This window comes from Anopheles ziemanni, chromosome 2, assembly GCF_943734765.1.
Source record: "Anopheles ziemanni chromosome 2, idAnoZiCoDA_A2_x.2, whole genome shotgun sequence".
In the NCBI taxonomy this organism is placed as follows: domain Eukaryota; kingdom Metazoa; phylum Arthropoda; class Insecta; order Diptera; family Culicidae; genus Anopheles; species Anopheles ziemanni.
Genome location: NC_080705.1, coordinates 12,023,209 through 12,051,050, shown reverse-complemented (window position 1 = coordinate 12,051,050; position 27,842 = coordinate 12,023,209). Strand labels below are relative to the sequence as shown.

Below are 27,842 nucleotides of genomic sequence, written 5' to 3'. Positions count from 1 at the left end.
TTTTTTCTTGCCAATTCTAGTAGCTAGGGCTTTGGGTTTCCTCTCCTTACATTTATACCCGTGCCTATTCTCCTGACGATGGCTGCTAATACTTCCACGCCCTGCCGGTTGCACGCACCTACGCAACGGAACCGGTTCCTGGCGAGAAGGTAAGGGAAAGGTCTCATAAAAGTATGATTTATGCTAGTCCGTTCCGGTGCTTGCTTGGGTGCTTCATAGTCTTGCGAACAAAATAAAACAAAAAGTCTGCGACGAATTCACGAATTGTGGCGTAGCACGGTTACAAGTGAATCCGATTGTCACGGTACGGAACAGTTCAGCACTTCGTTACCGGTTACACTTTTTCTTTTCTTCTGTGAAAGTCCAGAGTTATCTCGAGCTTTTCGTTGTTTTCTTCGAGCGAAGTAGCCCTCCCTCGCACTGTCGGTTGGTTAAGTGACGCTTTGGCACTAAGAACTTTATGCTTAAACACAACCTGAGCAACCGTTCGTGAGAAATGTCTGCCCAGTTTGCAGATTTTGATGGAGTTGAGCGGTAAAGTCGTAAAGGGATATTCACGGATCTACGAACGAAAAGAACCTCAAACTTTTACTCCATTCGTCCAATTTTGAAAGTTTTACGTGCATCTTTTTATGGACACACCACTTCCGAGTTTGTAAAGCCGGTAACTGTTGAAGATAGACCTGCTTTTGTGTTTTTAGTTTGGTCTCTTTTTATTTAATTCTACATACTTACGAACTTGAGTGTAATACTAACTAAATTTATCTGTTTTCTTTTATTGCAGGTAACTATATTTCGGCCATAGTTAAGAAGCAAAGCAAACTTATCTGTAAGTAGTATAAATAGCAAATTTAGTGTTCTATGATAAAGTTGTTGTGTTCTATGATAAAGTACCATGTTGTAAAGTAAGTGTTTATTCTTGATGAGATAAGTTCTATGGAATTAGTAATGAACCAAGTGTTTTCCTTTTTATCAATTTTACGCCTTGTTGGCATTGCTTTGATTGAGTGGTCATTTAATGGATTCGTTCTGATTGCAATTGAATCAGTGTTGCGTGCAGTTTATTACCGTTTTTGTACGCCGACAGTTTCGTCAACTCTTTAGCTTGTTTGTGCAAAATGCAATTCAACTTTTATGAAGGTCCAAGCCCTACCGATAATTACTATTTACCGAGCAAATGTGCGGCACTAATGAGTGAAGTGAGGTTTTAAATGAAGTTATACCCCTGAAGGAGTAGCAAAAAATGGGAGCCGGTATGTGAAGCTCCATGGTACTCTGATACAGATCAAATAACCCCGCGCAATGATGTTTCCATTATGCTTTGCCCACAAATTGAGTATGTTTTTGTTAATTGAAAAGAAATGCAAATGTTGCTACTGAGTTTTCGTGTTCATATTAATCGTGTTCTGATGAGCTGACGAACAACATAAGCGTATGAAACGTGTTTTGATGATAATTAATTTACAAATTTATTATTATTGCAAGTAAATTACTATCTATCAATCACGTTGAAAATTTAACCACCAGAAGAGTCTATCAGGAAGAGAGTTAAAAGCCCCTCTAGCAATCAGTGCGTGCAGCGCTCAGGTTATATCTGAAGGTAAAATTGAATTAACTACGGTGGCGTGACCATCTTTACGGCGGGGTGCTTAAACCTTGCCTCCGTTCGGCGCTTTTCGAATTTGCCTCACAGCCTTTAGCATGTCGCAACCATTTTACTGTCAACATCGGACTTGCCAAAGGCCGACGCGGGTTCGATCGGCAAAGGGATCAGAATATCTTGATGATAATTGCGCGCCAGTTGGTAATTATTGTATTCCCTATCCGTCGCTTCGATTACCGATCCGATCGGACCATACAGCAGGGACGATCGGCAGGTAAACAAGCCCCAGTCCCCGTTCCGATCACGTTCTGTCCAAGGCTGCGTGGTCGGACGGTGTAAAAAGGTGAATTCTCGAATACCTTCCAAAACCATCCGCTCGGATCGATCCGGAGCTGTGGCGGATGGACAACCTTCAAATCCCGGCAATCCTCGGATCCGCGCATCTTGGACAGGTCGTAAAACTGGCGATGGATCGCCTGTAGAAACATGAGTCGGGCGCGCAATCATTATGTCCTCCGGCCGAAGCCCGATCCGCGAATGGCCGCACGCATCGAGTCACTGCCGTCGCTTGGCCGCACTTAACGCATCAAAACGATTCCACCGTAGGATCGGAACGGGGCATGGGATATAAACTCGTTTGCTGCCTCCACCACCCGATCGTTTGCTACTCGGTACGCCCTGGGATTAATTTGCCCGCCTCTCGATGGTGCAACTATTTTATTGCAAAACAAGAAGATGTGACTCTCTTCCGACAAACAACATATTCGACGCCAGCTGTCCTGTTGTCGCCGCTGTTCGGTGCCCGTCGGTTCAATATACTCTGTCAAAGTATTTGCAGAATCCGGTATATTTTTATCCACTCCATACCGGTCGCGTTCTGTCTAGATGCATTCGGCATTTCTAGATCACGAACAGGTTGATACGAAGTGTTTGAGCAAACGTAACAAGAACAACGATCCGTCGTGAAGCGGATGGTTGCCATTTTTGGTCATACGGCTGGAAAAGTCGATCGATCTAGCACGATAAAGAATGCTCTCCAATGGCACAACCGTTCTGTTTCACCGACTTACCTTTTCAAACCATTCCGTTCAGAACGTTAGCAACATATGCAATTACGTTTTCTCATAGGATTGTTTTGCTAACCAGCGCTGCTGAAAACTTCAGTTTATATCTTTATTTTTTGATGCGCATTAAAAGCAACTGTAATGTTTGAAAAGTGTTTTTCACGCCAAACAAAAACGCTCAATTTGTCATAAAAAGTTATTTTCTCCCACCGTGAGGAAGAAAGTGCTTTAGCAGTAAACCCGCGTAAAGGATTACCGCTAGGGGATTTGCCATAATTTCCTTTCTATTCTACCTTCAATCTACACAGTACCCCAAGTACCTTTCACGATCACCGGATTTCCCCAGGTAGCATTTTCCTTTTTTGTTGTACCACCGCTCGGGAGATTTTCTTCGTTTTTCAACACACACTGACGGGTTGAGCTAACTGGTTCATTTGACGCACCACCACCACCACCACTACCACCGGCGTCGGAGATGAACGGTTCTAATGAGCGTTGTGTCTCTGCTGGAGGATCCTCTGCCCCCTCCCCCGCTTTCGCCCTCCATCCCCTAAAGCCGCTCAGTACCGGTTGGAGGATGCTTCCATAACAGTTTTTTTCCCTACAAGAAGCTACCTTCTGGAGTTTTTTGTTCGAATGCCCTTTCTTTCACTCCGATCCCGTAAGAACTCGTTCGAAGTTTTGGTTTTTTATGTTTCCCTTTTTGTTATATTTACTGTGTGACTCGGGTCGGGAGTGGTTACCTTGTTTGTTTTTTTTTTCGCTGCTCCCGCACCAAGGGCACACAGATGACACGGACCGGTTCAGAAACGGACGGCTTCGGAGGATTGCATCTTACCCGTAAACCTGCCCGTCCGTGGCCCGTGCAAACTCTTTGGGGAATTTTTGCGCTCATCGCACCGTGTTTTCCATGCAAGGAAGTGAAAGGCACGAAAAAGGCAAGCAAAATCTCAGCTGTCTTATCGGCGGGCTCGGCGTACTTCAGCAGCATCATTAAATTCCTTTCTCTCTCGGTGGCCGGCGTAGAATAGAACGAAATCACCGTCTGGCACCGACGGAGGGGGGCCAACAAGGAGTGTTCGCTCGTAACCTGTCGTAACCTGCGATAGAATGAACCTATTTTGCCCCGATCGACTTCCCCTCTCGCATCTAGATGCGTTGCTCCAGGATACTTTTTTGTGCCGTGCTTCCCACTTTGCCAACTGAACTTATTCGCAAGCGCAGGAATTTTATTGCATTTAAGACAGTTAACTGTTCTCCTATGGGAGTTCTTCCAAAGGTCCCTGGCACGGACTGATTTGAGCCAATGATACGTTTTTTGCTAGTTTTTTATCCTTTCGTACCATCCACGTGTTGAAAAGGCTGCGTTATTTTAATGCGACCCTTATATGTGCCTCCCCGCTGCAACCCAAAAGAGATATCCTTTAACTCCACGCGCCTCCGATTCTTCACAAACATTGTACCAAAGGTTTCTTTTTCTTTGAGTATATTTTTGTTGTATTATTTCACAGGATAACAAGCTGGAATGGGTTCGTTTGATAACGTTTACGATTGACCGGCACGTAATTTCGTAAGGAATTGGAGGACAGTCGTTTGGCGATTCGAAGCATAGATTTTTTGGTAGCGAAAACTCGCCGCGTTTGCCGAAGGGCGAACTAATTGTTGTCGTTTGCTCTTTGCGCCGATTTCCTTTGCACCGCAGCTTCGCCCATATTTGGAACGGTCACCTTCCGTCCATCCCGTTCCGGGACTTCCAAACCAAACTGACCAATTTTGCCCTTCAAATTGCCCGTCTCACCCGTTTGAATGATGTTCCATTTGTGTCTGCTCCAGCGATCGTTATTTTGATGTTGAGCGAAAGACTTGTTTCTGAGAGACCGTAAAAACAGCAACAACAACGCCGCCGAAATGTAAATATCCTACTCGTTAGCGATACGAGCTCATGACGAGGCGAAACACGTTAATGTTCCGTTCCCGGTACATTCTGTAAATCCTTTCCCGCCGTCGTTCTGCGCTTGGCGCAAATATTTTGCCACCACGTGGGACTGTTAAATCCGGCGGTTGTTTATTGTGCAAATGGGAAATATTGAAACGATTTCTTTTTAAAGAGAAAGTTGAAAAGAAAATATATCTACACTCCATGCACGAGCCAAATAGAACGTATTTGGTCCCGCGAAACTGCTCCGCGATAGCTTCGGTGGGGATTTGGGCGTCGCTAAGTTCCACGGAATGGAATGGCTCAACGAGCGCCCATCACTTTTCATCAATCGATGTCGTTAGTTGTGTGATGATGGCAAAGAGTAGCGGGCGTGGAAGTGGGCAAAAATCAATCCCACCAGCAGATTCCACCCGCCTTATGGGAGAAAAGATTTCATATCACGCGCCGACAGCCAAACGGTAGAGCACTTCTGCGAAACTTTCATTTCGGCACGGTGAATTGTTAACATGGAAATATTTCTCTACAACTTCCTACGACCGTCGGTTGGCAATGTATCTGCGTAAGTGTTTACCCGGTTCCCCGATTTCCGTTGAATTCCGTTTTTCCCTTTACTACACCCAATGGGATGAAAAACTCACATCCTTCCCTCGTTCGAATGAGATGTTTAATACTTTTTGCTCAAGCGTCTAAACGCAACATCATGTGAGTTAGCACAAAGCGTCTTACGACGCGGAGAAATTTTTTCCACCCTATAAAAGGGCGCATCTAGTGGCGCTAAAGACGTTGCTCCAGTGGAGTAAAAAGATACGCTTGTCTGATTATCTGTACGGGAAGAAGAGTATCATCTAATCATCTCCATTCCGATTGCATCGAGCACAGGGGGCGGGGGTTTGTTGTGGCGCTAAACGGAGAAATGTTTTAATATCGTCACATTATCGTCATTTCGCGTATGGTGTGGGACAAGATGTTGCTTCAATTGACCGTCGAAATAACACCGCTGCTTCGGGATGCGGCACGACGACGACGGTCTGTATATGGTACGGTGCTTCTAGCGAGCGCCGTGCAGACGTGTACATAAAAATTCAAAACGATAGCATTGAGTATAAAATTACTGCTTTCTTTTACGACCGTAGCGAGCAATCATCGGTGACATACGATCACCCAGGAGACGTCGGCAACAAGCAGACGCTTCGCTTCGGTACAATAGGACGAGAAAAAAAGAAATATGTTTAAATCATTTAAATTGCATGCATTTAAATAAAAAATAAAGTCAACCAAATGAAACAAAATGAGTTAAACTGACAAAAAAATTTACAAAGCTTTCCTAAAATATCGACTCTTAATTCAATTGATCCTAACGAATCATTCAAAAATGAACAAATTTCATACTCCTTTCACTGTGCAACAAAAGCTTTAACTCCAAGCATAACAACAAATGCTTTCTTTGTCAAAGAGCCCCAATGATCTGCAACCGAACAAAACGAATTTTCTCCTGGAAATAATGTACGCCATCAACCATCTTGCTATATGTAGATGATGATTCGAAAAGAAAACGCAATTTCATTCTTTACCAGCCTCGAGGATGATACGGATTGTTAAACCGGCAGCATCTGCCTAGCTCTTAGAAGTCGGCTCGTCTTCCTAACCGTTCGATCAAATTTTGTTCCTTGCATTGTAAAAAAAAACTGTGAAAACGCCCCGGAAAGCGCGTGGCGTTTGAACATTTTCATTTTGTCTGCAATTAAATCATAAAAATGAGTTTTATGAAGATAATAAATTTGAACCCATTAAAACTGGTTCCTTGTAGGCTTTTTTATGGCACAATCGAATGGTGGTGGTTGTGACTGCTGCAGCCCAAGGATATTCGTTCGTCTCAATTATTATTTCGCTGTATCGTCTTTCGTGCAGACGTCTGTTGTCTGTTTTGGTACATGCATCGATTTTTCCCCCTAATACTCACAAATACTTGCTGACATTTTAAACTGGATAAGTGAAGCTCTCCCGAACGCTTGTTTCGAGTTTCCTTCGAAACAAAAAGCCGTGCAGCGGTTTACGACTGCAGACAGGAAGCCGTTGGAAATAAAGTAAATTCTAGTAAAGACCTTCAGACAGTCTCGCCAAACTGACTATTCAAGCAGAATAATGGATTTCGGAACTCGTAAGCCATTGCGCACCCTAATCCGGAATGTGCTGTAAACATCGCATTGGCGAAAGGGTTTTTGCTCCCTGCTGTTTGACGACTGGCATCGTTTTCTCCAAAAGTAGCCAACGGGTTTTCCGTCGATAGTGACTTTGTTAAAAACCGTTTAATCCCATCCCCCTCCGGCCCGCCCAACCCGTCATAATCATTATCCGATTGCCTCATTACTATCATCTGCGCGCTCTCCCGCCGCGGGGAGTTTCGAGCAGTTTTCCGAAATCTGCACTCCGTTCGCTCCGCTTCGGTTGGTTTTGTGGTTCAATCTCATTCTTAATGTGCATCCGAAGCCAAACCGCTCCATCCGGCGGGTCCCGGGTCTACCCGGGCGGTTCCAAATCATTCCGGAACCATTCAATAAAATGTTACGACTCGTGCGCTGCGTCTACACGGCGGTCGGTCGGGATTCGGGTGCTTACGGCGGGCGAGTGCTGGCGGGAGTTGCGAGCGAAACCATTCGGATTGGGCGAACCATTCGTGGAACGCACGGATAGATGAAACGAGATTTTAAAATTTAATGGTTATTTCCAATAAATCGCGCAACATGTTCCGCTGCGTCGAAAAAGATATTGCTCGTTGTTTTTCGGTCAAGTGGTGATCGCCCCCTTTGGCAATCAAATGACCGTTATTTTAAGCGTTATTAGCGAGAAGTCCCGAGAACGATTAGTTTCGTTCGGCGCATGGGAATGTATTTTCAATTGATCTGATATAATCGCGAATTGAAATTTCACTTATACCAACCGACGGGATTCAAGTTGTATAAATGATACACGAATAAAAGAAGGATTGAATGTTTTGAAATAAAAACAATTCATATTTTTTAATACTTTCATTAGTTTCATAAACCAAACAGTTTATTTTAAATTTTCAAATACTGTATTACATACACGTCACTTTTTCCTGTTGGTTTCGGTTCACTTATTTAAAAAAGGGTCCCTCTTTCTATCTACACATTTTCACTCATAAGAATCTCTTATCACATGGGTCGTTTTACTGCAATACATAAATTTACTTCTGCACAAAAAGTGTTAGACGAGCTTTTATACTTTCGGCCGGTTCGAAATAGGAAGCCATAACGCACCCATATTCGGTTTCTGCGTCCTCACCTATTTTCGATGTGCCCTTAACAGTTCACCACCGCCGTACCTACCGCCTTATCATATCAACTTTACACCCAAATGGTTGTTTGAGCCTCTCCTAACGCTAAAGGATTCAAGCTCGCCACCACCGGTTGTGCTTCCGTCTGTGGCGACCGTGAATCATAAATCAAAGGAAATATTTAATACCATTTATCTTGATATCTGTTCTAGTCGAAGCCCTTTTTTTCGGCAGGCCCGACAGAGTGGGCAGCCGGTCGGAAAGTGAGCCTTTTCCGATTTGCCACAGTAGCCCCGAACCGGTGGCCGATAACTGATATGTAACAAAAAAAGGTTCCACTGCATGCAAGATAACTGTGATGCTTTGCTGGTCCCATTTCACACCGGCTTTCCTATGGGGTCATCTGAGCCCGGGAGCAACAAACACCAGGGTGTAGCCGAAAAAAAAGCGACACCTCCAACGCCACACCTAAGCTTGTCTGTCCGTACTCAAACTGATCTGCATACTTTCCGGTATCGCATCGATCGAGCAACGCTTCCTAACGTTAAAGCAAAGTAACAGGAGTGATAACTAGAGGGTAGGGTAAATTAATATTTCTTTTTCCGCCATTCGGGGCTAAATTTTTGATTTATGTTTATATTGTGTGTTTCTGGTTTTTATAACTCTTCCTCGATAAAATGGGGAATATATTTTTTACCCTATGCAATCTGACAGGGGTTGAATTTATTGTCCTGGTCCCGTAATCCTTATGGAACAATACCAAATAAGCTAAAAGTTGTTTGCATATGCACATTTTTACAGGAGAATGAATTATGGATCTGTTGTGATAGTATCTATTTAGAACAAGTCAATAATTTTACTAGACAGTTTAGGTTATAACATTTTCACTTTCATTATTAAGGATTTACATATGTTGGTGTTGATTTTAAGTTGCTATTCATTATTGGTTTTCAATTTCGATATAAATCTGCTGTGTTGGTCAAATTAATATAGGAACAACCATTTAGCGTATGGCTCAACTGCTCACAATGGAAAAATGTTATTGTTGTGGTTTCGTTGAAAGCGTATTCTAATGTAATCGTCGTTATGGTTTTATTCATTCACCCACGCTCGTTCATGTCGGTTTTTATTATATGGTTTAGTTGTTACATTGTTCTAGGTCGGCTAGTTGTTTCGTCAATGATTTGGGAGTTGGTTTTGCTGTGCCGATTTTTCGCCCACCTCAAATGGGGCCGTAATGTCAGCAGATGATGATTCCAATGTCGTGTCGGCTTAGCTGAATCTACAGAACCCTTGATCCACGGCGGACAACCACGTTGTGCCTTGTGATTTGCTGTTGGCGGTCGAAAATGTGTGTTGTTTTCAGGAAATTTTCCTGTTTTTTTGTGTGTTTTGTTCGCATTTTTTACTAACCTTAACGAGTCGCCCCGGTCATGCCGTGAGCGACCATGCTGCTCCATTGAAAACTCGCATGGTTTTGGGGTTTGAGGGAAACGGTTCGTTTTCCATCGGTATCGTTCACCAGTTTTAACTATTTTTTTTATGTTGCTTTCGAGTTACCGCATCCCGGCGTCCATGTGCGAAAGACGTGACCGCGGCCAGCCTAGTTTGGGAAGGGAGGAAGTTAGAGGAAGAGATCCTAAAAATAAACAGACCGCCACCACGCTCGACCTCGCGATTACCGAAATGGTCGATTGCGTGAGCCGTTTCCTGTTGGATGTGGGTCGGGGTGTTTTTTTTTTTGCCCCTTTCCCATCACCTCGCTCGACTAATGGTTCTGTCAGCTTTTGTGTGTCGTATCCCGCATTGTTTGAGCATTCTTTTCTTTCTCCGAATGTTTAATTCAACGCTAGTAGTTCACTGCTAGTTATTTTTCATCCCTGTTTCCTGACTCGTGCTGTTCTGTCTTCCGGCGATCGCTCTTTCTGATCGTTTGTTTTATTTTCGATTCCCCGCACCCTCGGGAGATTTGCTGTAGTTCGAAAATTAATTACTCCCATGAATTCAAAAATGTGGTGGGCCATGTTCCCGAATTCCCGACCGGTAAAGACCCATTACGAAAACACAATATACAAGGGCAGATAGGTAGGAGATGCCGTCAAGCGTCGTGGACCTTGAGCAACGAAAACAAAGACAATAATCGCACGTTCCTAATGTACTGGGTCGTGGGTCGGTGTTCTTCTGCACATGTTACCAAATAACAAATAGACATGTATAAATAGGTTAATTAATGAATAATTACAAGAAAAAAGCCACACTACCGAATGATTAATTATTTTTAATGTTCTTCTATTTTCAGGTAAGAACCATGTGCTCCAATGTCATTCAGGAAAACCACACCAGTAGTTGTAGATGATAAAGGGAAAACAGCAGGGGAAAAGTTTTATGTCGAATTTTTTAAAGTATCCTCAACACACAACACACAACATGTCAAACTTCAGTTTAAATCATTTTTATTTTTTAATAACAGTCTGTAAATCTTAACGAATAACCAGCAATTATTATGTACGTATTCCCATTCAAATTATTCGCCATACAAATTCCTGTTTATCGCCGCTAGAATCCTAGTTAGGAAAGAACTAAAAGGTAAAATACAACTTACGATGGATTGGTAACTTTGAACATTCGTTTTCAACATATTGAGCTGAAAACTACAGAATTTCTCTTTCGAATAGCTGTTGCACATAATTAACGATAATTAACCACCGTATTTTTTGCGTTCCATCCCAATATCATATTGGCCTGGAACGCAGTTATTCAATACCTGGTCAGAATGTACTCACACAACCCAACCCTCGATAACTTTGCATGGAAGTTATTTATTGGTGGATGGTTTATTCAAAATGCTCTACACAAGAATGCGCGGTTTTGCACAAGTGAGTTTTCTAATGTGCGTGTATAATTAACTTGCGATTCACATGTTGCACAAATCGTTGCACTCTTCTGTTCTATATTGAACCCATCGCGTATGAAGCTTGCTTATGGCTTGATAAATTGTGCTCGTGATACAATTTGTCATCCTTTCTGTACACACGCAATCAGCTACATGAAGTATTTTGTCATTTTATTACCTTGTCCGTCCTATCACTCTTCGGACCGAATACATCCAAATTTATGGTTCGCCGAAGCAGTTTAAATTGTATCGCAATGTTTCATTTCTGTTGGTGGTAAAATATGAACTCGTTCGTCAGTGAAAAGTAGTTTCTTCTTGGATGGATGGCTCACAGCGCCACTCTTTTGGCTTGCAAAGTTTCTACTCTTCCTTTAGTGAAGGAAGCAAAAGCTCCATTTTTGCTTCACCACAGGCTTCAACTTATGGAGGCGCCACTCAACCATCCGATGGTTTCCAATATTTTACGTGTTAAGGCCGAATGAAAACGGCTTTGCATATTTCATTTTACTTTATTTCCTCCCCTTCTGCCGGGCTAGTGAAGTGGTAGAGCTGTAAGGCGCGGCAGATGCTAGCCCGGCCTGTCCCTCGGAGCGGCAACGAACGTTTCAAGCTCACGGGAACCATTTTGGTGGGTGTTGATGCGCAAATGCTAGAACCGGCGTGAATGTAAACCTCCTGCTTTTCCCTTTGAAAGGTGGAGTGCTTCGTTGAGAATACTGTATGGGTAAAAGGAAAGTTGCTGCCAAACGGGGGACTTGGACGCGAATGCAGCGTAGCTAAAGGCAAACGGGTAAGCATTCGACATGCACGGTTGCCTTCGGTTGCAGTTGAGCGACAGGCGCCTTATTTCTTGGAACCCCTCGTCGTCGTGCCTGTGAGTCACACACGCTCCGCTTTCATAGATTATGATATATGCTTGCAAGAGTATCGCAACGAACAAAGACGGTCGTAGTAAATGTTTCGAATAGATATGCATCAAAACCGTTGAAGGACGTTCATGGTCGGCCCGTGGAAAAGTCATTTGAATACCTTCGCGGAAGCGACAGGCCGTCTGCGATGAAAATTGAGTCCGTATTAAATGGAAAGGAGCAGAGAACATGATATATGTTTTTTACATGTTTTGATGTAAATCCTAACCTTTCCTATGAAATATCATTTGTCACTGCGCAGCCCAACGCGTTTCTATTGCATTGAGTTGCAAGGGGCAACTCGACCTGAATGTTATAAAAAGTAGTTATGTCCGTTAAAATGTTCCGTTAATAGCTCCATACAAATCGAGGACATGCTGTGTTTATTAAATCGTGTAAAAACATATCATACCAAAAGAGTGACTCTATTTTCCTCCTGTAGTCAAAGATGAAGCACCATGCGCCTCCATTCTTTCTAGTTAGTGTTTAGTGCATATGCTACAAAAATTGTAATTGTGTTAATCTTTGATTTTTTTGTGGTATATTTATTTAACACCTATGAACGATGAGGTCTACAATATAGATTCCAGAAAATATAATAGCTTACAAACTAATGTAAAGTAAAAACCACCAATGGTATTTTTAGAAAAGCAGCAGTGAAATTTCCTGAGCTACTTGCAATTTTGCTTGCTATGATAGAAAATGAACCAAAGAGGGATGTTAAAGTTAATGCTCCCCGCAATGAAGGAGTCTTACTTCCTCACGGCATAATTCCTTCGCATTTAGTGTAATCCTCAAACAAAGGGACAGGCCTTCCATTAAATTATCATTATTAATGAGAAGAACTTAGCACGGTGCTAAACTTTGCGGGTCTACAAACAAAGCAAAGAGCAAACACCAAAACAAGGTAAATCAGATAGCATGTTTTGCTTGACCTGATTGTCCATTGGGGCTCTTTACGAAGAATTATATTCCTTTATATCCTTCTAAAATAAAGAGAAAAAAAAACAAAGAAAATTTAAAACTCGTAAGGGAAATGTTGAGAAATTCTGGAATTTCTGAAATAATATTTACCAACCCCAAATAGAAATCGTAATTTCGGTGTAGAACATGGCTAACTTGAAATGTAGATGTTTGAAATAATGCGAGGGAAAAAATGGTCTATAGTTATGAGCAATTCTATTCACAGGAAGGTTCGGAAGAAAGTGGAAATGTGGATGAATCGCTAATGAATGACGATGATGTTCCCTTTGAATTAATAACATTGTAAATATCTTGATAAGGAGGTTGGAAAGAAAAGTTAAAGCAAGGACTAAATACTGTGGTTTTTTTTACAAAAGTTTTGTTATTTAAATAATGTATAATATTTTTTGGTAAAATACTTTGTTCGCTCCTGTTCATTGTGTTTCATGCTTCAACGGACAACCATGAGGCAGGTATTAACGACGAAGGTATATCCTTGAATCTTTGAAATGTTATGAACGTATGTTTTGACCGTATGTAAAAGGATAACCAAAGTTGAAACAGTTGTAGGATGTTAGGAAATGAAATACATGCCAACAATCATAGAAACACGTTTCACCAGCGACTTTGCTCGTAGCCGCAGGATGAGGCATCCGTACATGTTGGCCTGATTATTGACTAGAAAAACGAGCATCTGCATGATTGTCCAACAAAACCTGTATCTGCATGTATTTCTCCTGTGTATGCCCTTTCAATACGGAATGTTTGCGCTGGGCTCCGGCTGAACAAGCACCGACAAGGAAGCCAAAGAAGTGTTGCAAAATGTTTGCTTGGTCCTTCAGCCCTTCAAACGTCTGCCCTCCTCAGTCAACGTGAAAGAGCCAGTGTATAGATGCCATCCTTAGGCGTGGTGCTAAAGGATTGCTAAAAAAGGACTTAAAATGAAATTAAATTTATTTTAAATTGAATTTTGCTGCCTTCTGTATTTGTTTGCGTTTGTTGCACTACTATAACGGGATTTACAAGGCCCTATCTCACACTATTTGCATAATAACGGGAGTGAGTGAGTAAGTGGCCACCTAACCTTCCGCAAGTTCATTCAAGCAAGCAAAAAAATCCCATTGCGATTCGCTTGAACCTCGGATTTCCTTACCTAGCTTTCGAACAAACAACCTTCTTTACAGACATGCAGATCTGGGGAAGGAATGGGTTAGCTTTCGTTGCTTTTAAGCCGGTACAACGAAAGTAAATAAAGTTCTCCGTTGCATTGTCCTTTGAGAAAACAAGCTGGTTCACTATTAATGTGGGTAAGAAATGGTAAAACAACAACATTTCTACCTTTGTCGGTTGATGTTTGATTGTCGGCTTCAAAAACCACTGAAACTCCCCAACATTTAGCATCGGAAAGGGAGCCAACTCTTTGACATAGAAAAATTGCAAGAATACCAGGCTAGCTTTCCGACCATTATTTCTGTGTGGCTTTTCAAATTCCCTTCCTTCTCTTGGTGAAATATTTGTGCAATGAAATGCATTCGGGAGCAAAGGTGGGGCTGTCCGACAAGTTGAAAATACCGACATTTTCAGCCTCTTCACTTTGTTGTGTACGTCCGCGATACCCGCGGTAAGTTGCACTGAAATGTGAAAGTTTATGGAAAGTACTCGGTTGGTAGCTTCCTTTTCGCCACAGCGTGAACGAGTGCCGGGTTTTTGATTTTTTTTTTTTAAGTATAGGTGTTTCGCCAAACAAACTTTTCCAAAACAATCCTAAAGCAAATTTTCTTCTTTATTTCTAGACGTTGGCAGAAAAAAGGACTGTTTTATTTTTTTATACTTTTCACTTATTCTTGCCTGTCTATGACAAAGAGTGGTTTAAATGCACCGTTTTTTTTTTACTCAGTCGCTTGTTTGCATGGCAGTGAATAATATTATTTTCTCTACCCACTTTAGTATCTTCTGAATTGTATTTATGTCTCGCATTTTTTGGTCCTTAAGACGACCATGTTAAGAACCATTCTTTTGATGGGTCTCAACCAATTTCGAACGGAAAAGAAGTACGCATAGGTGCTATATATATTCTTACACCTTGTCTTCAAGTGTTCAATTTTTTTTCTCCAGTTCTCACAAAAAAATTGTATGAACAAAAAATTTTTGGTTTTGCCTCCCAAACGCATACCGCACAAAATCGCACCAGATTGACAGTGGAAGCACCAGTCACCCGTTGAGCATCCTTATCTCGTCGCATAATTTGTAAATTGAACTTGACATAGTGGAATGGAGTGTAATTTAATTACAACTTAAAATTCATAGGGAAAAGTTCAACGCCAAAATTAGTGTCATGAAACGCCGGCGAGTGCCGCGCATAAAGTGCTCTCGCCCAAGGACACCGATGCCAACATCCGGGCCGAAAAGGTGTCCACCGGCCGACCGTCGTCTGCAAGCCATTCTTGCTGCAAACACTCCGGAAGATTTTTCTCCCGGGAGTTCCTCCGGTGGACTTTCGCCACCGGTCAGAGGAATCGTGAGAAGTTTATTCTCTGTCTACATAATTATAATTTCATAAAATATAGCTCCATAAATCTTGCACCACCCGGTGCGGCACCACCAGCTCTTGCCTGGTGGTAGGCTCTGGTTGGTGCGAGTGGCTCAGATTTCATTCCTTTCCGCTCGACGAGGAACGTTTGTCTGGGCGACGCGACCGAAGACCTAGCGGCGGAGAGGAAATATCACCACCCGAGAACCAGGGATAAGATATCTTTAGCTTCTGGCTCCGGTCGCCTCAGTCGGCAAAATGTGTGAGGAATCTTTAGGGATTGCTGAACGTAAAGTTGCTTGGCCCAGATTTGAACAGGCACAGCCTAATACTTGTAAAACGGTCTGCCACTGGGCGAGCAACGGGCGGGTAAAAATTTAAATAGGTAAATTATATGGTGCACAGCCTCTGCCGAGCCGTGGATGTGTGTAATGAATATTTACTAGGGGGATTTGCTTTTTCGATTCTGCTTCTGGTTTCCACTGGCGAATGCGAATGCGAGTGGCGCGAGTGGAGGGGTAGGGTTTTGGAATGGGTAGATAATAAGATTTTCCCTGAACAACCCTATTGTTACCACCTAGAAGTAGGGCACGGTATATTTTAGTGCATTTTGTAAATTTGAATTCGCCTGAGAAGACCCTGGTGGCAAATTTACGTATTTCATAACAACCTTAAGGAATCAAATAAGGAAGAATAGAACGAGGAAACCAAGCTCCCTTAGTGTTGAAATACTTTTGCGGTATCCTTTTCTATTCGAGTTGGATTATTCTACACATACTTGAATGTTACATAATGCGTACACTCATATTTTTTTAACGCTTAAAGTAGAAATGATTAAGTGAATCGATAGTTACAGTTTAAATTTGAAGGCCTTTCAATAAACGGCCGTTACGCAAGACAAGCAGAAGAATTTTAGGGCCACTAAAAGAGAATTCGCTTTTACGAATCAAGTTTTCATGTTTGACAGTTCGATTGGAACAGTCATAATCCATCGCCTGCGATCATTAATTTATAAGCTTTTTTTTTATTTCATAGCGTTATCATTTGCATGCACTGTTTTTTCGCTGTCGGAATGGCTTCAAACACCACTCCAAACAACAGTCAAAGCTGTCATCAACAAGCCTGGTCTGTTGCTAAGTTGTTTGTTTTGGATCCCAAACGCATTTAACCATTCCAAACAAACATGCACTCCGGGCGCTTGGTGAAGCCACCCGTCCACAACCTCTAACCGAAACCCCCTTTCGGTTCCTTTCGGCCACGGGATATTGAGTTCGAAAAGTTTGGGTACTAATTTGGACGTCAATCAAATACTCCAGAGCTGTTAAAACAATAAAAATATTGATTTTTATCGCTTTTTCGCCATTTAACTCCCTTCTGGCCCGTTTTCGAAACGCCAGGAGTGCCTTTCTTTGCAACGACTCCACTCGACGGCCGCCCTGCAGTGTTTGAAGCGGCGACAACGAAGCAATAAAATTTGCCTCGTCATAAATAAGGCTTCCACGCCGGGGTCGGACGCCGAAAAACGTCGGCCGATTTTTGATTGCCACTGCATTGGCACGGCACCGAGTGGCGGTTCGGATTGGCGACGTTTGAGCCGCGTGGCAATGGAAAACAACAATTACTTACTCGTTCGGCATTGAAGCAAGGAGCAGCGAGCTGAAACCCATCATTTGTGAACTCCGATGGGGAGTTATTCTGCAATAGGAAAATGGAGCTGAAAAAAGAAGAAATGAGTCCACCCGAAAGTAGTCGGGCCAAAGTTAGTTCCGAAAATAAATCCACCAAGTTTGCCGCCTCCAGTACTCACAACTTCGAACATGTGTTTCACGTCGGCAGGCAAACTTCTGCTCATCAAGCATTTTCGGAAATATACCTACTGACTGGCGGGCGCCAATGGGCTGGCCATACTTGCACACACATAGCGCTCAAACATCCCATTGGCACGCGTACCTTTCGCTTGATTGACTCACAAAACAGCGTATAATTTCCATCTGATGATTTTGCTCTGCAGAACAAAACACTTTCGCGAGGAATGGCGTAATAAATTTAAATTTATCTTAGTGTTTGACCAAAAGTATTTCTCATGTTTTACCCTCACTGTGAGAGTATAGTTTATTGAATCGGTTGGTCAGATTTGTTTATTTACCTTCTGCCAGCGTATCATGTTTCATACCGATTACCTGTTTCCCGACAAACCGAACACCATCTCGAGCGTACGATGGCGTGCCCCTTGATTCGTAGCTGTCAGAAATAATCATCTATTTCCCTCCGCTCACGAGCACACCGGTTCAAGAGCGGGAAACTCATTCGGTGAAGGTGAAGCTGAGGTGCCGTCATGGAAATCACGGAAATGGCAATTAAATTTTCAAAACCGGATTTATGGCAAACGATAAATTTATGAACGGACCCGGGTGATTCGCGTGTGCGGACTCAACTGATCGCTGGTCGGACCACCTTGTGCAGTATTTGATGTTGTTTGGTATTGGAAAGAATTAGCGGTTTCATTCTCAATGTGAAATGCAAATATTTCCAGTTGCAAACGACTTATCCAATTTGATGCTTCGACGTTCTAATACTATTCCCGCAAATGATTATCATATAAGACGTAGCACCAATGCAGTTGCTTCGTTTTTCGTTTGCGAATCATTAGGGGAAATATGGCCCGACAACCGGCTGGCATGTGCGAGAGTAAATTAACTTTTCATTAAATCAAATGTTATCTTATTTATGCATCGTTTTACTTCTGTTTTGAAAATAAACTCACGTCGCGCGGGTGTTTGTTTGCAGTTTCCTCCGATGGTGCGTTTTCGACGCGATACATGATCGTCCATAATTTACTCCACCGACCCGAAAGGCCATGTTGCTTGAGGCACATGTGGTTTTCCCTTCTCCGTCCGTTCTGTATTTCTTGCTTTGAGTTCGATGGTAAATGCACTGAAATTTTGATTTGGTACGGAGAATCTACATCCATTCGCCACCTGGATGGCGTAGTGCAGATGGACAGAAATAAATAGCTTATTTTGGTTGATTCAGGTTGGTTCAAATCCTGGCTAGTTTATGAAATACTGAGTTAATTTGGTTATTAATGATCTTTTGTGGTGCAATATATTGATTTATGGTAAAAGTAAATTAAATTGAATAAGTTGAAATGAATTGAGACTGTCACAGTTTTATACAGTGAACTATATTTAACTATATTTCACACAGTTTAATCAAAAAGTATATCAGTATTGCTACAATAATTTCATTGCCGAATTTTGTATTTACTATTATACATTTTATTTCAACAACGTAATTACTATTTGTGGCAAATCGATGAATGAAGCAGACCAGTTTGTCATTGGTTCGCCGATCGAATCAGAATCTTGTTCATTGTGGATGTGCTCATTCTGTTAGTTTGATGTCTAAAGTACGTCGAAAATGTTATCTCGGATCAAATACACAAAATCAACTACCGCGTACCGTGGGCCTGCATTCAAAGTGCAATTCTGGAGCGTTAGATCTATTTTGAGAGCATGAGTTTGATTGGAATCAGTGGTTGATCAGTGAATTTTCTGAACACGCTGATTGTTCCGTTGACTAGTGCACGTCTCGTAATCAAGGCAGAGAGAATTTAATCATGTTTTTAGATGGAGAAACGAGCTTTTATGGCAACATCGGCCAAACCTGTATTATTTTAGGACAGAATAATGAAGGGCTCAATAAACTAGTATACAGACAAGGTAAGGACATGAATGTACTTACTGATGGTTTGTTGCTAATTGCAAACCTCCAAATCTTCTGAAGTCTCGAATGCAAGACAACGAAACAGCGTAATTAAGCCCCTATCGGTTCAACCACTGGAGTTGTATGAACTTTATTGCCACGCTCTATCCATTAGGTGTTTTTTGTGGTATTTAAAAAAAATCTCCTTTTCAACCTGTTGATATTCGAATATATTTCTAAAGTGCAAGTCCTTGCTTTGCTTTGCAGTAGGCTCACCATTCATACGTTATACAAGCTACACAAATAAGCATCTTGTGAACCAACCACCAAGCTAGACGGATTGGTTAGGTTTTTATGACGTTTAGTTGTCTCAGAAACTCGATGCAACAGGGTCTTTCAACAAACATTGACTATGGAGCTGCTTCTTACTTAAATCACACTCGTTTTGTCTGCCAATTTCTTCACGAAACATTTTAGTAAGAAAACATAAGACTACTGTCTTTTATCGTCTGTTAGTCTTTCTTGGACTCACCTCCGCTGAGTCCATTGCAACGTTGGCAACGTTGATTCGCATTTGCGCCCACGTGGCCTTCTCAAACGAAAACCCAAGCGTACAGTAGCTAATACTTTTGGTCAACATACAGTTTTGCTCCTTTTTCCTACCATTCCGGATTGCATACACTCCAGGGTCAAAGCTGAATGCGGCAGAAGTGGTGCTGTTTGATTTACGTTCCTCTTCGTTTCGTAGCAACTTTATCCGCTCGTCTTCCTTTTGGCATCGTTGCACCTGGAAAGCGACTTGAAGAGGTCTTTGGTTGGAAAATAGTTGCAAAAGATGTGGAAAATGGCAGAATAATTGAATGCTACCGTCGGGAGGAAAGGTGAACGCTTGCCCGAACAATTTCAACAGTTTCCATTCCTTTTTGTTTTTAATTTTAAGAGCATGATGCGATCCTATGAAATGCTGCAGAAAATCCTAAATCTCGAGGTAAAACTTTCAACTGGGTGTCCGATAGTTCGTTGGCACTGGCTTCTGGGTGCTTAACGAAATGTTTCCGCAAGGCGTATTCACCTCGTTGTTGATATCCCATTATCATCGCTCCAGGATTGTTTTAAGTTTTGTACCGTTCCTGTTAGTTGTTTGGGTTCTTAAGATTATTAATGTTTTGATATGAAATACTTATTTTTTTAAATAGTATACTTACAAAATTATTTATAATGGTAGTAACTATAGAGAACAAATCGGCGATGCTGTTGAATTTTCGGGTTAAATCTCTCCTTTCCCTTACGCCATTGCGAATATTTTTATATGTTTCTTGGTTGATAATTCTTAAACATATAACATGAAAAAGAAAACAGTATACTAGGTAATATGGTTACTAATTATGAGTAATATTTCTTCTATTTCTTGGAATACCAAACTTTATTGATTATTCTGGCTAGTATCACTAACCATGCTTTTTTACCATCGGCAATTGTTGTCAACATGAATTGTTTGTGCTTATGGTCACAAAACAAACTCATTTTAAACAAAAATTTACTTTATCGAAATACTTTTCTGCTGTTTGCTAAACAATATAGCTTCCATTAAAAATTTCTTACAAACATCCTCCATAGGTTCCGAAAGAAGACAACCCATAAAATAAATAAAAGCACCTGTTTTACGTTGGAAAAATCGATCTAATACTTTCCATACCTGTGAAGAACACTTTCGTCCTTAGATTTCGGGACCAGGGAAACCCCTAGCCGAAGAGATTAGAAAACGACTAAAAATTGTGTCCCAAGTTTCGTTTTGATTAATTTTGCATTTTCTTTCTTTTCCTTTTTGTCTTCAATTTTCCATCCTCCCCGCCTTCACCCCGGCCATCTGATACACGCCCGAAACCATCATCCCCACAACCACCTCCACCACCACCACCACCACCACCAACCACTGCGACCACTTCCGGTTTCCTGCCCGCCATCGATTTCCATTACGCAGATTATCATGACGGAGAAGGAAAAAACGAAACTGGCCTCAACCGAGAAGCGAAAAGCGGACGAAAGCGAACCGGTCAAGGATTTGAAAAAGGTACGTACCATCGTAGGACGCTGTGGTTTTAGCTTGTCTGTGTGCGTGTTGTAATGTGTCACTATGTATTTATCACCGCCAGCTTAGGTGCGTTGTAAGTGGGTGTATGAGTGTGCCTCGTTACGTGGGCATCTGGCGCAGCATCCTTCTTGTTGCTCGCCGCCCTGTTTTGGTGAAGAAAACTGAACCATTGCACGCCACGATAGAAGTTTGAAGGCCAGCCAAACTCAGTCGTGCCATTTCGGGATATTTTTTGCCACTCTGCGCGGTGCACCTGCTTCACTCCGACGACTACATGCCGAGGAATACTTGCCCCGAATCCGGGCAGCATGGGTTGGCTCTAAAGATCCTGATCGAAAAGTAACACCCTGGGCCCGCCTTCACCTTGCGCTGAGGAGCGCACCATGCGTGCTGAAAATCGATTACCGATCAGACGTGTTTTGTCACGTATCGGATATTGGATCACGTTTTAATTAAACACCATCATCACGCGACGGTGATGTATTCGACGAGAGCAATCAAGATAATGGTCCCTCTATTGCGTCGGGGTGGAAAGTACTCGGATGATGGTTGGTTAATTTAATTTTTTTGTTGTATTACACGTTTTTGTAATTGTTGTTTGGACGTTCAATGAGCTATGAAATCAAATAGCGCGTCTCGCATGCAGCAGTATAAAGTAAAGCGATGTTTGTACAGTTTGGAATTTTCTCAGCACAAAGTTTTCTTGTTAATCCACTTTTGTTGATACTAAAATTAAGCTGAATAACTTATCCATTATTTTCAAATTTTAATTTCCTGATGCAAGTTTTATTTTCTTTCTTCAAAAGTCGTAAAAAACTTCCTCGTGAACCGGTACATCCAACACGTAAAGCTCATAAATCATGTGTTTAAAAATCAATATCATCAAAGAGCAGTACAGATTCGCTTCGTTACGTATGAATAGCGTGCTGCCCCCTTGCCCTAACATATTAAATTTACTGTAGCCTAGGGTAGTTAATTTCCCTTTAAAAAGTAACTAACTCAAAGGTCGGAACCAGTCGAGCCTCTTGGTGGGGTAAATTTTAAAATAGGTCACGCACACAACATGCAAACTGTTGAGCGGGATGCTTCGCTAACGTCCACAGTGAATTGAGTAAATACAGCCAGCTTCACAACGGCTGGTCCGGATGAAATTGAAATCGCTAATTTATACAATACAGGGTGCGTTATTAAACAGGCCTAATGAAAAAGTATGACAGCGCGGCTTGTTGTATATTTCATGGGGCCGCGTACTTCGGTTGGGCGAGATTCCGCTCGGCGTCAGGGCATACAATGAATGCAAAAATTTTCCCCGCTTTGCGTAGGGGCTTGGTCATCGACAGAAATACTGAAGGCGGTGAAAAGGAAAAATAAAAACAAAAAAAAAAAACCAAACCTTAGTACGGCGCAACGGTCGAACAAAACGACCGCCTCCATCAAGGCCACGCCACTATCATCGGAGGCAAGTCGGTTTCGGTCGATGTGCGATACCTAATGGTCCAAAGGTGGACCGACCCGGAGGGGAGATTATTGTTTATGACGACAATGAATGGTGTCTGGCTTGGGAAAATATGATCCCGCATCCCGGGAGCCGGATAATTGCGGAGCGAAACGGGGAGATACCGAGTGGTTTATTAAACTGCGCGGATCATCGTTTGGAAAATGGAAAAAAAAGTAGCAGAGAAAAGGTTGGCAATTACTTTTCAGTTCCCGCAGGAATGGGTGCGTTGCTTTGGTTTATTGGTTCCCGGGATTTGCTAGCAGTACCATAATAGTATTTTAAAGAATTTTTTAGAATTTAAAAATGACTACATCGATCCAACCCAAGTATATTCCTTCCTGCTATAAACTAAACTACACGAGCACACGATTTGGTAAAGAGATTTAAACTGTTTTGCATTTAGTACTACGCATTAAAGCTAACCGTTCACTCTTCAATGCTATCTAATGCTTTTGAAATGTACAATACCTCCCGACACTACGTTAACGTAAAGCGAATGATTTAACAAAACATAGAAAAACACTCTCCAACCCATCAAGTCTATTACTATAATACACATCTTGACGGAAAGTTTCACTTCACTCTCTTTGTGAAAGCACATTCGGTTCGATCACACCGGCCCCTCGGCAGAAAGTACTGCAACATCTACCGCAGAAAGACACAAAGCGATATTGCCTATATGAACATGCTACGGTTATTACAGTCGCAGCTGAATGGGTTCTTAAGGGCTCTGCAGAACATTGACGGGGTTTCAGTACGGCAAAACTTGTTCGTTTCCCTATTCATCGCGCCCGCCGGTGGGTGGGGTTTTGGGTTTGTTGCAGCAAGTTGTTGCAACATGTTATCGAATTTCTTCGACCTTCCCTTCATCGCCACCCGTTTACTTCGTGCGGAGGAAGTCGAACATCTATTGAGCGTCATTCGGGATCCACTCGAAGGTAGTTTTAAACCTGAAACTTAGTCAACAAGACAACCGTAAGCTTTGTAAATAGGTGGTGAAACGTGGGTGACAATTCTCACTGTTGGAAGAAAGAAAATCCCACCCCGCATGCCACTTGTCTCCCAAGGGCCTCTTGTTGTCATCCCTTCAAACAACGATACACTTGAAACGCCTAGTTACTTTCGCTTGCAATTCCTATTGTTGCTCGTGTATAAGATGTTGCTAGTTGAAGTTGCGTGGTTAGCATTGAAAAGACCGTCTTTTCACATATCCTCGCTGGTACGAATGAAAAACGGGCTGGAAGTTAATGAATTGAAGCCACATGACACTAAGAACCTGCTGCTTTATTTAACTGCATCGTGCATCCTTCACGGCTTTCTAAAGTTTTGCATAAGAAATGGTGGAAAACATCTCTTTCCATGTACACACACTTCTGACCATAATAACCGTAGAGATAGGTAGTTTCGCTTTGGGCCACATGGGTCTGTTGCAACATGGATACTCACCTTCAAGCGTACTGCTTAAAGATAAACCTCTCCATCCTTTGTATATGTGTTCTTGCTGCAGTGCACCGCTACGTGTTACATTCGCTCGGGACGAAGAAAAACTTTGGCTTACGGTTCGAGCGCGCTCGAAGAGAATGTAATTTTTGCCTAACGAACTATTTCACTTTCTTCTCTAAGCAAAAACTAGTACCGCTTTCTAGTCCAGCACACAAGAAAATGCGGCAAGTTTCCAAGAGGATGTGCAGCGCAGAAAGGCACCGGGAAAACTTCTCCTGCATATGCTTGCGTTGCGGACACGCATTCGAGTTTCCAGTGTGCATTATTTTCCGTGCGGCTTTTTTTTGTCTTCCTGTGCTCTTGGTTTATGATAAACAAAGTTGTAATATGATGTCCTCTGTTCATTTGCGGTGTCCTTTGTTATAGACTTCAGCTGTGACATTTCATCTCTCATGGACAATTTCCTTATCTGCTGCTGCAAGCACAAACCTTTAATAAAATAGAGAAAATAATAAAATAGTAAACCACGATTTGTTTTATTCTACTGCTAATTTAATCCCAGTTAACTTCAATAAATTATCTTTAAATTTTCACTTTGTTATAAATCAGGATACCTTACCTTAAATTCAGAACGATTTCATATTGCCAAATACGTCCAGTTTCCAGGAAATATCGGAAGGCAACCCTTGGCCGTAATTAATACAATATCCCCCGGAAGTGAACCCTCATCCTTGTCACTGCATGGCACACGGTGGGTCGACTCTGTTTGATCTCAACTAATCGCCTACCTTTTGAAGCCGATGACGAAGCCGATATCAGCCGTGAAGGATATGTCGGTAAGGTTCACAAACTCATTAGAGTGGCTCCCGAATCGTCAATCGTCATTTGACCAATGGCAGCAGACGCTGTCATGCACAGATCTCGTCAAAACCATAGGCCGAAGCCTGGGGGTTGTATGGGTTTGGGGAACTTGTCACTTAATTACAGTCATCCTCCGTCAACCTTTTTCCCGTATCACGCCCACCCGTGTTGGATGACACATCGGATTGAACAGCAGAATAGCAAACATTCGCTACGGATGGAAACCAGTTCATCCGGTTGGAACCTTTCTTAACGACCAGTTGCTTGACCTCATGGGTTTTTGTAGGATTCGGAAGAAAAACGTTTTTCCTTTACCTTACGACTGCTAATGGTCAGATATTATTCCCAGGCATGCATGTTTATGTTTCCTGTGAAGAAACCTCATTTGAAGATCCATATGCATTGATTGATTTTTCGATTCTTTCTCTATCCCTCTCTCTGTCTCACTCGATAGGCTAAGCTGGAAACCAAAGCATTGAAGGCTAAACGACCCGGATTCACGGATGAACGGTACCATGAAACATCGTACTACATTGAAAACGGTAAGTAGCAAACGAATGAAGCTGTCTATAGTTTTCAAAAGAATATCTGGCTGGAAAAACTTTATGTTATCAATAATACTGCTTCGCTTCACAGGCCTACGGAAAGTGTATCCATACTACTTCACCTTCACGACGTTCACGAAAGGGCGCTGGGTTGGAGAGAAAATTTTGGACGTGTTTGCCCGTGAGTTCCGTGCCCATCCGGCCGAAGAGTACGAACGGTGCATCAAGGCAGGTACCCTGACCGTGAACTATGAAAAAGTGCCAACAGATTATAGGTTAAAGCATAACGATCTCCTAGCAAACATCGTGCACAGGTAATTAAACATATTTTACTAATGACTGACTTCTCAAACTACTTTGTTTCTAAAAAAAATTCTTCGAAATAGATTTCAAAATTGTTTTTGTTTTTTCAAATACCATCTTAAGGTCGTCTTAAGTTACACTTCCTTTTCCCGTAGAATAGAATGTTCGTGTTGAGTCAGACCGTTTGTAAATTTAAAAAAAAAATCACAGAACTTCATCTGAACAAACGAGACATTGCAATGTATGCAGCAATGCTTTTTTTTCATTCACCCCTTTAAAAATAATTTTGCGTTGCGTGCTCGCGTACAGCCTGAAGGGTTCAAAAACATTCCTGTACAGTGAAATTAAGTATACTAAAAAATTAAACCCAACTGGAAACCCCCTTGAATGACCGTGGAAGCGTACTTTTGCACCTAATTGTTCGTCCGTTCTTGAAAACCGCGCTTGTCTCTACATTGTATGTTAAAACAAAAGAATGTGATAGCAAAACTTCACCCTAATGCTATAATGCAGATCTCTTATCAAACGACAGAAGATGAAAACATGAAACATGGAAAACGGTATTATTTATGCTAAAGCCTTACAGAAGTACAAAATGTACAGATACGAATGGTTTTGCAAAACTTTGTAAGACGCCGACTTGCAACAAAATGTACATACAATCAAAACCAGCTACATAACATATTCGCGATTGGCCGATTAAGGGACCGAAACCTGTTCTTTTGAACGCTCGTAGAATATCCTCAACATACAAACAAGCTATCATACAGCCATATGCATTTATGCTTTTGTTCCTGTTTTACGCCTACATTACTCGCCTTTCCTTTCCTGCTTTTATGTATAGAAAAATGAAAGAAGAATTGTGTATTAATACGTATCAATATTTTAAAACCCAATTGAGGTTTCGCAAACATATCTCCATATTTTGTAGTAATAAGTTCAATAGTATGTTTCATATACCACAAGTAATTGTTTACAATACATGCAAAGTTGCTCCATAACATTTGTGAGATGACACAAGCATATTGAACTAAACTGATTCGATAAAATTTAACTGGCAACAAACACAATTGCCGAAGATAAAACTAGGATACATGCCACAAAAATATTCCGGAAAAATAGGCAGCTACAAGTAAAAACGAATTCTAATAATTGGTGTCGTTCTGAATTGCAGTTTGTTGCTCCTCTTGAGTTTGTTGCCGATCCATTTCAGTGGTGTTTTGGCGTTGCTAGTGTAGTCGTTTCCGTACCGCAACGATAAACAGTAATCGTTAGTTCGGGAATGTGTAAAGTTGAATAATGTTACCTGAGAAAGTTGTCCTATGAGATACACAGACATTTTATGTTTCACTCTTCTTCTTTCATTTTTCTCCATGGTCCCTGTTACTCCATTGTCCAATTGCTTTTAAACCAAGTGAAGAAACTCACATACATTCCCCCCCACCATTTGATAGTCACTCTTTGGGTAAATCATTCGGTTTGTGTTTATTTTGTTTCGTTTTTTTTTTTGCTTCCTGTGTTTTAATCTTCTCGGCTTTAGACTTGCGTTTCGTTTTTATTTATATCGTTGATTATACTTCCGAAAACCCTTACCAAAATCATCTACATGTGAGTGTTGTATTTTCCAGACATGAAGTTCCAGTAACTAGTCAACCAATCACAATAGTGCACATGGACGACGATATTGTGGTTGTGAACAAACCAGCATCTATACCAGTAAGTGGCTTAAATGACCGCCATTTTGTTTAATTCATACCGATAGCCTTACTTCATTCGTAGTTTAAATCGTTTTACATCGCTTATCGCCGATACGGCGCTTGCGTGTATGTTTGATTTGGTTATGAAGCTGATATTACCGCTAACCCCTTGCTTATTGTAACCCGTAACATTTGTTCAATAGTTGCCGTTTAGTTGATTAGGATTTTTGAGAAAGTGTTTATATAATGTTGTGACCAAGGCTTTTCTGCATGGTATTTTTTATGTTTTATTAATAGCTAAGAACATATGAAAAACTTTATATTTTTGATTAATTACAATAATCTATCTTCGCTAAATACAAAAGTTTATTTTATATTTAATTTATGAGCAGAAATCTGTGTTCATTATGACTTTAAAAAACCCAAAAAAGCGACTATTCTAGCCCGTCAATGAGCCTTTGTTGCCATCGCTCGAATCAAACGACCTTGCCCCGAACGTAAGG

At 41.6% G+C, this 27,842-nt stretch overlaps 1 protein-coding gene across 1 annotated transcript in view; it reads left to right on the top strand.

Moving 5' to 3' along the window:
• The window catches only part of LOC131284238 (pseudouridylate synthase RPUSD2-like), a 109,798-nt gene that overhangs the window by 60,245 nt on the left and 21,711 nt on the right, over positions 1–27,842 (top strand). Inside the window, exons 2-5 of the mRNA XM_058313095.1 lie at positions 20,882–20,971; positions 25,249–25,336; positions 25,431–25,653; positions 27,271–27,358. Of these exons, the coding sequence (XP_058169078.1) occupies positions 20,882–20,971; positions 25,249–25,336; positions 25,431–25,653; positions 27,271–27,358 (489 nt within the window). The remainder of the gene's footprint in view (positions 1–20,881; positions 20,972–25,248; positions 25,337–25,430; positions 25,654–27,270; positions 27,359–27,842) is intronic.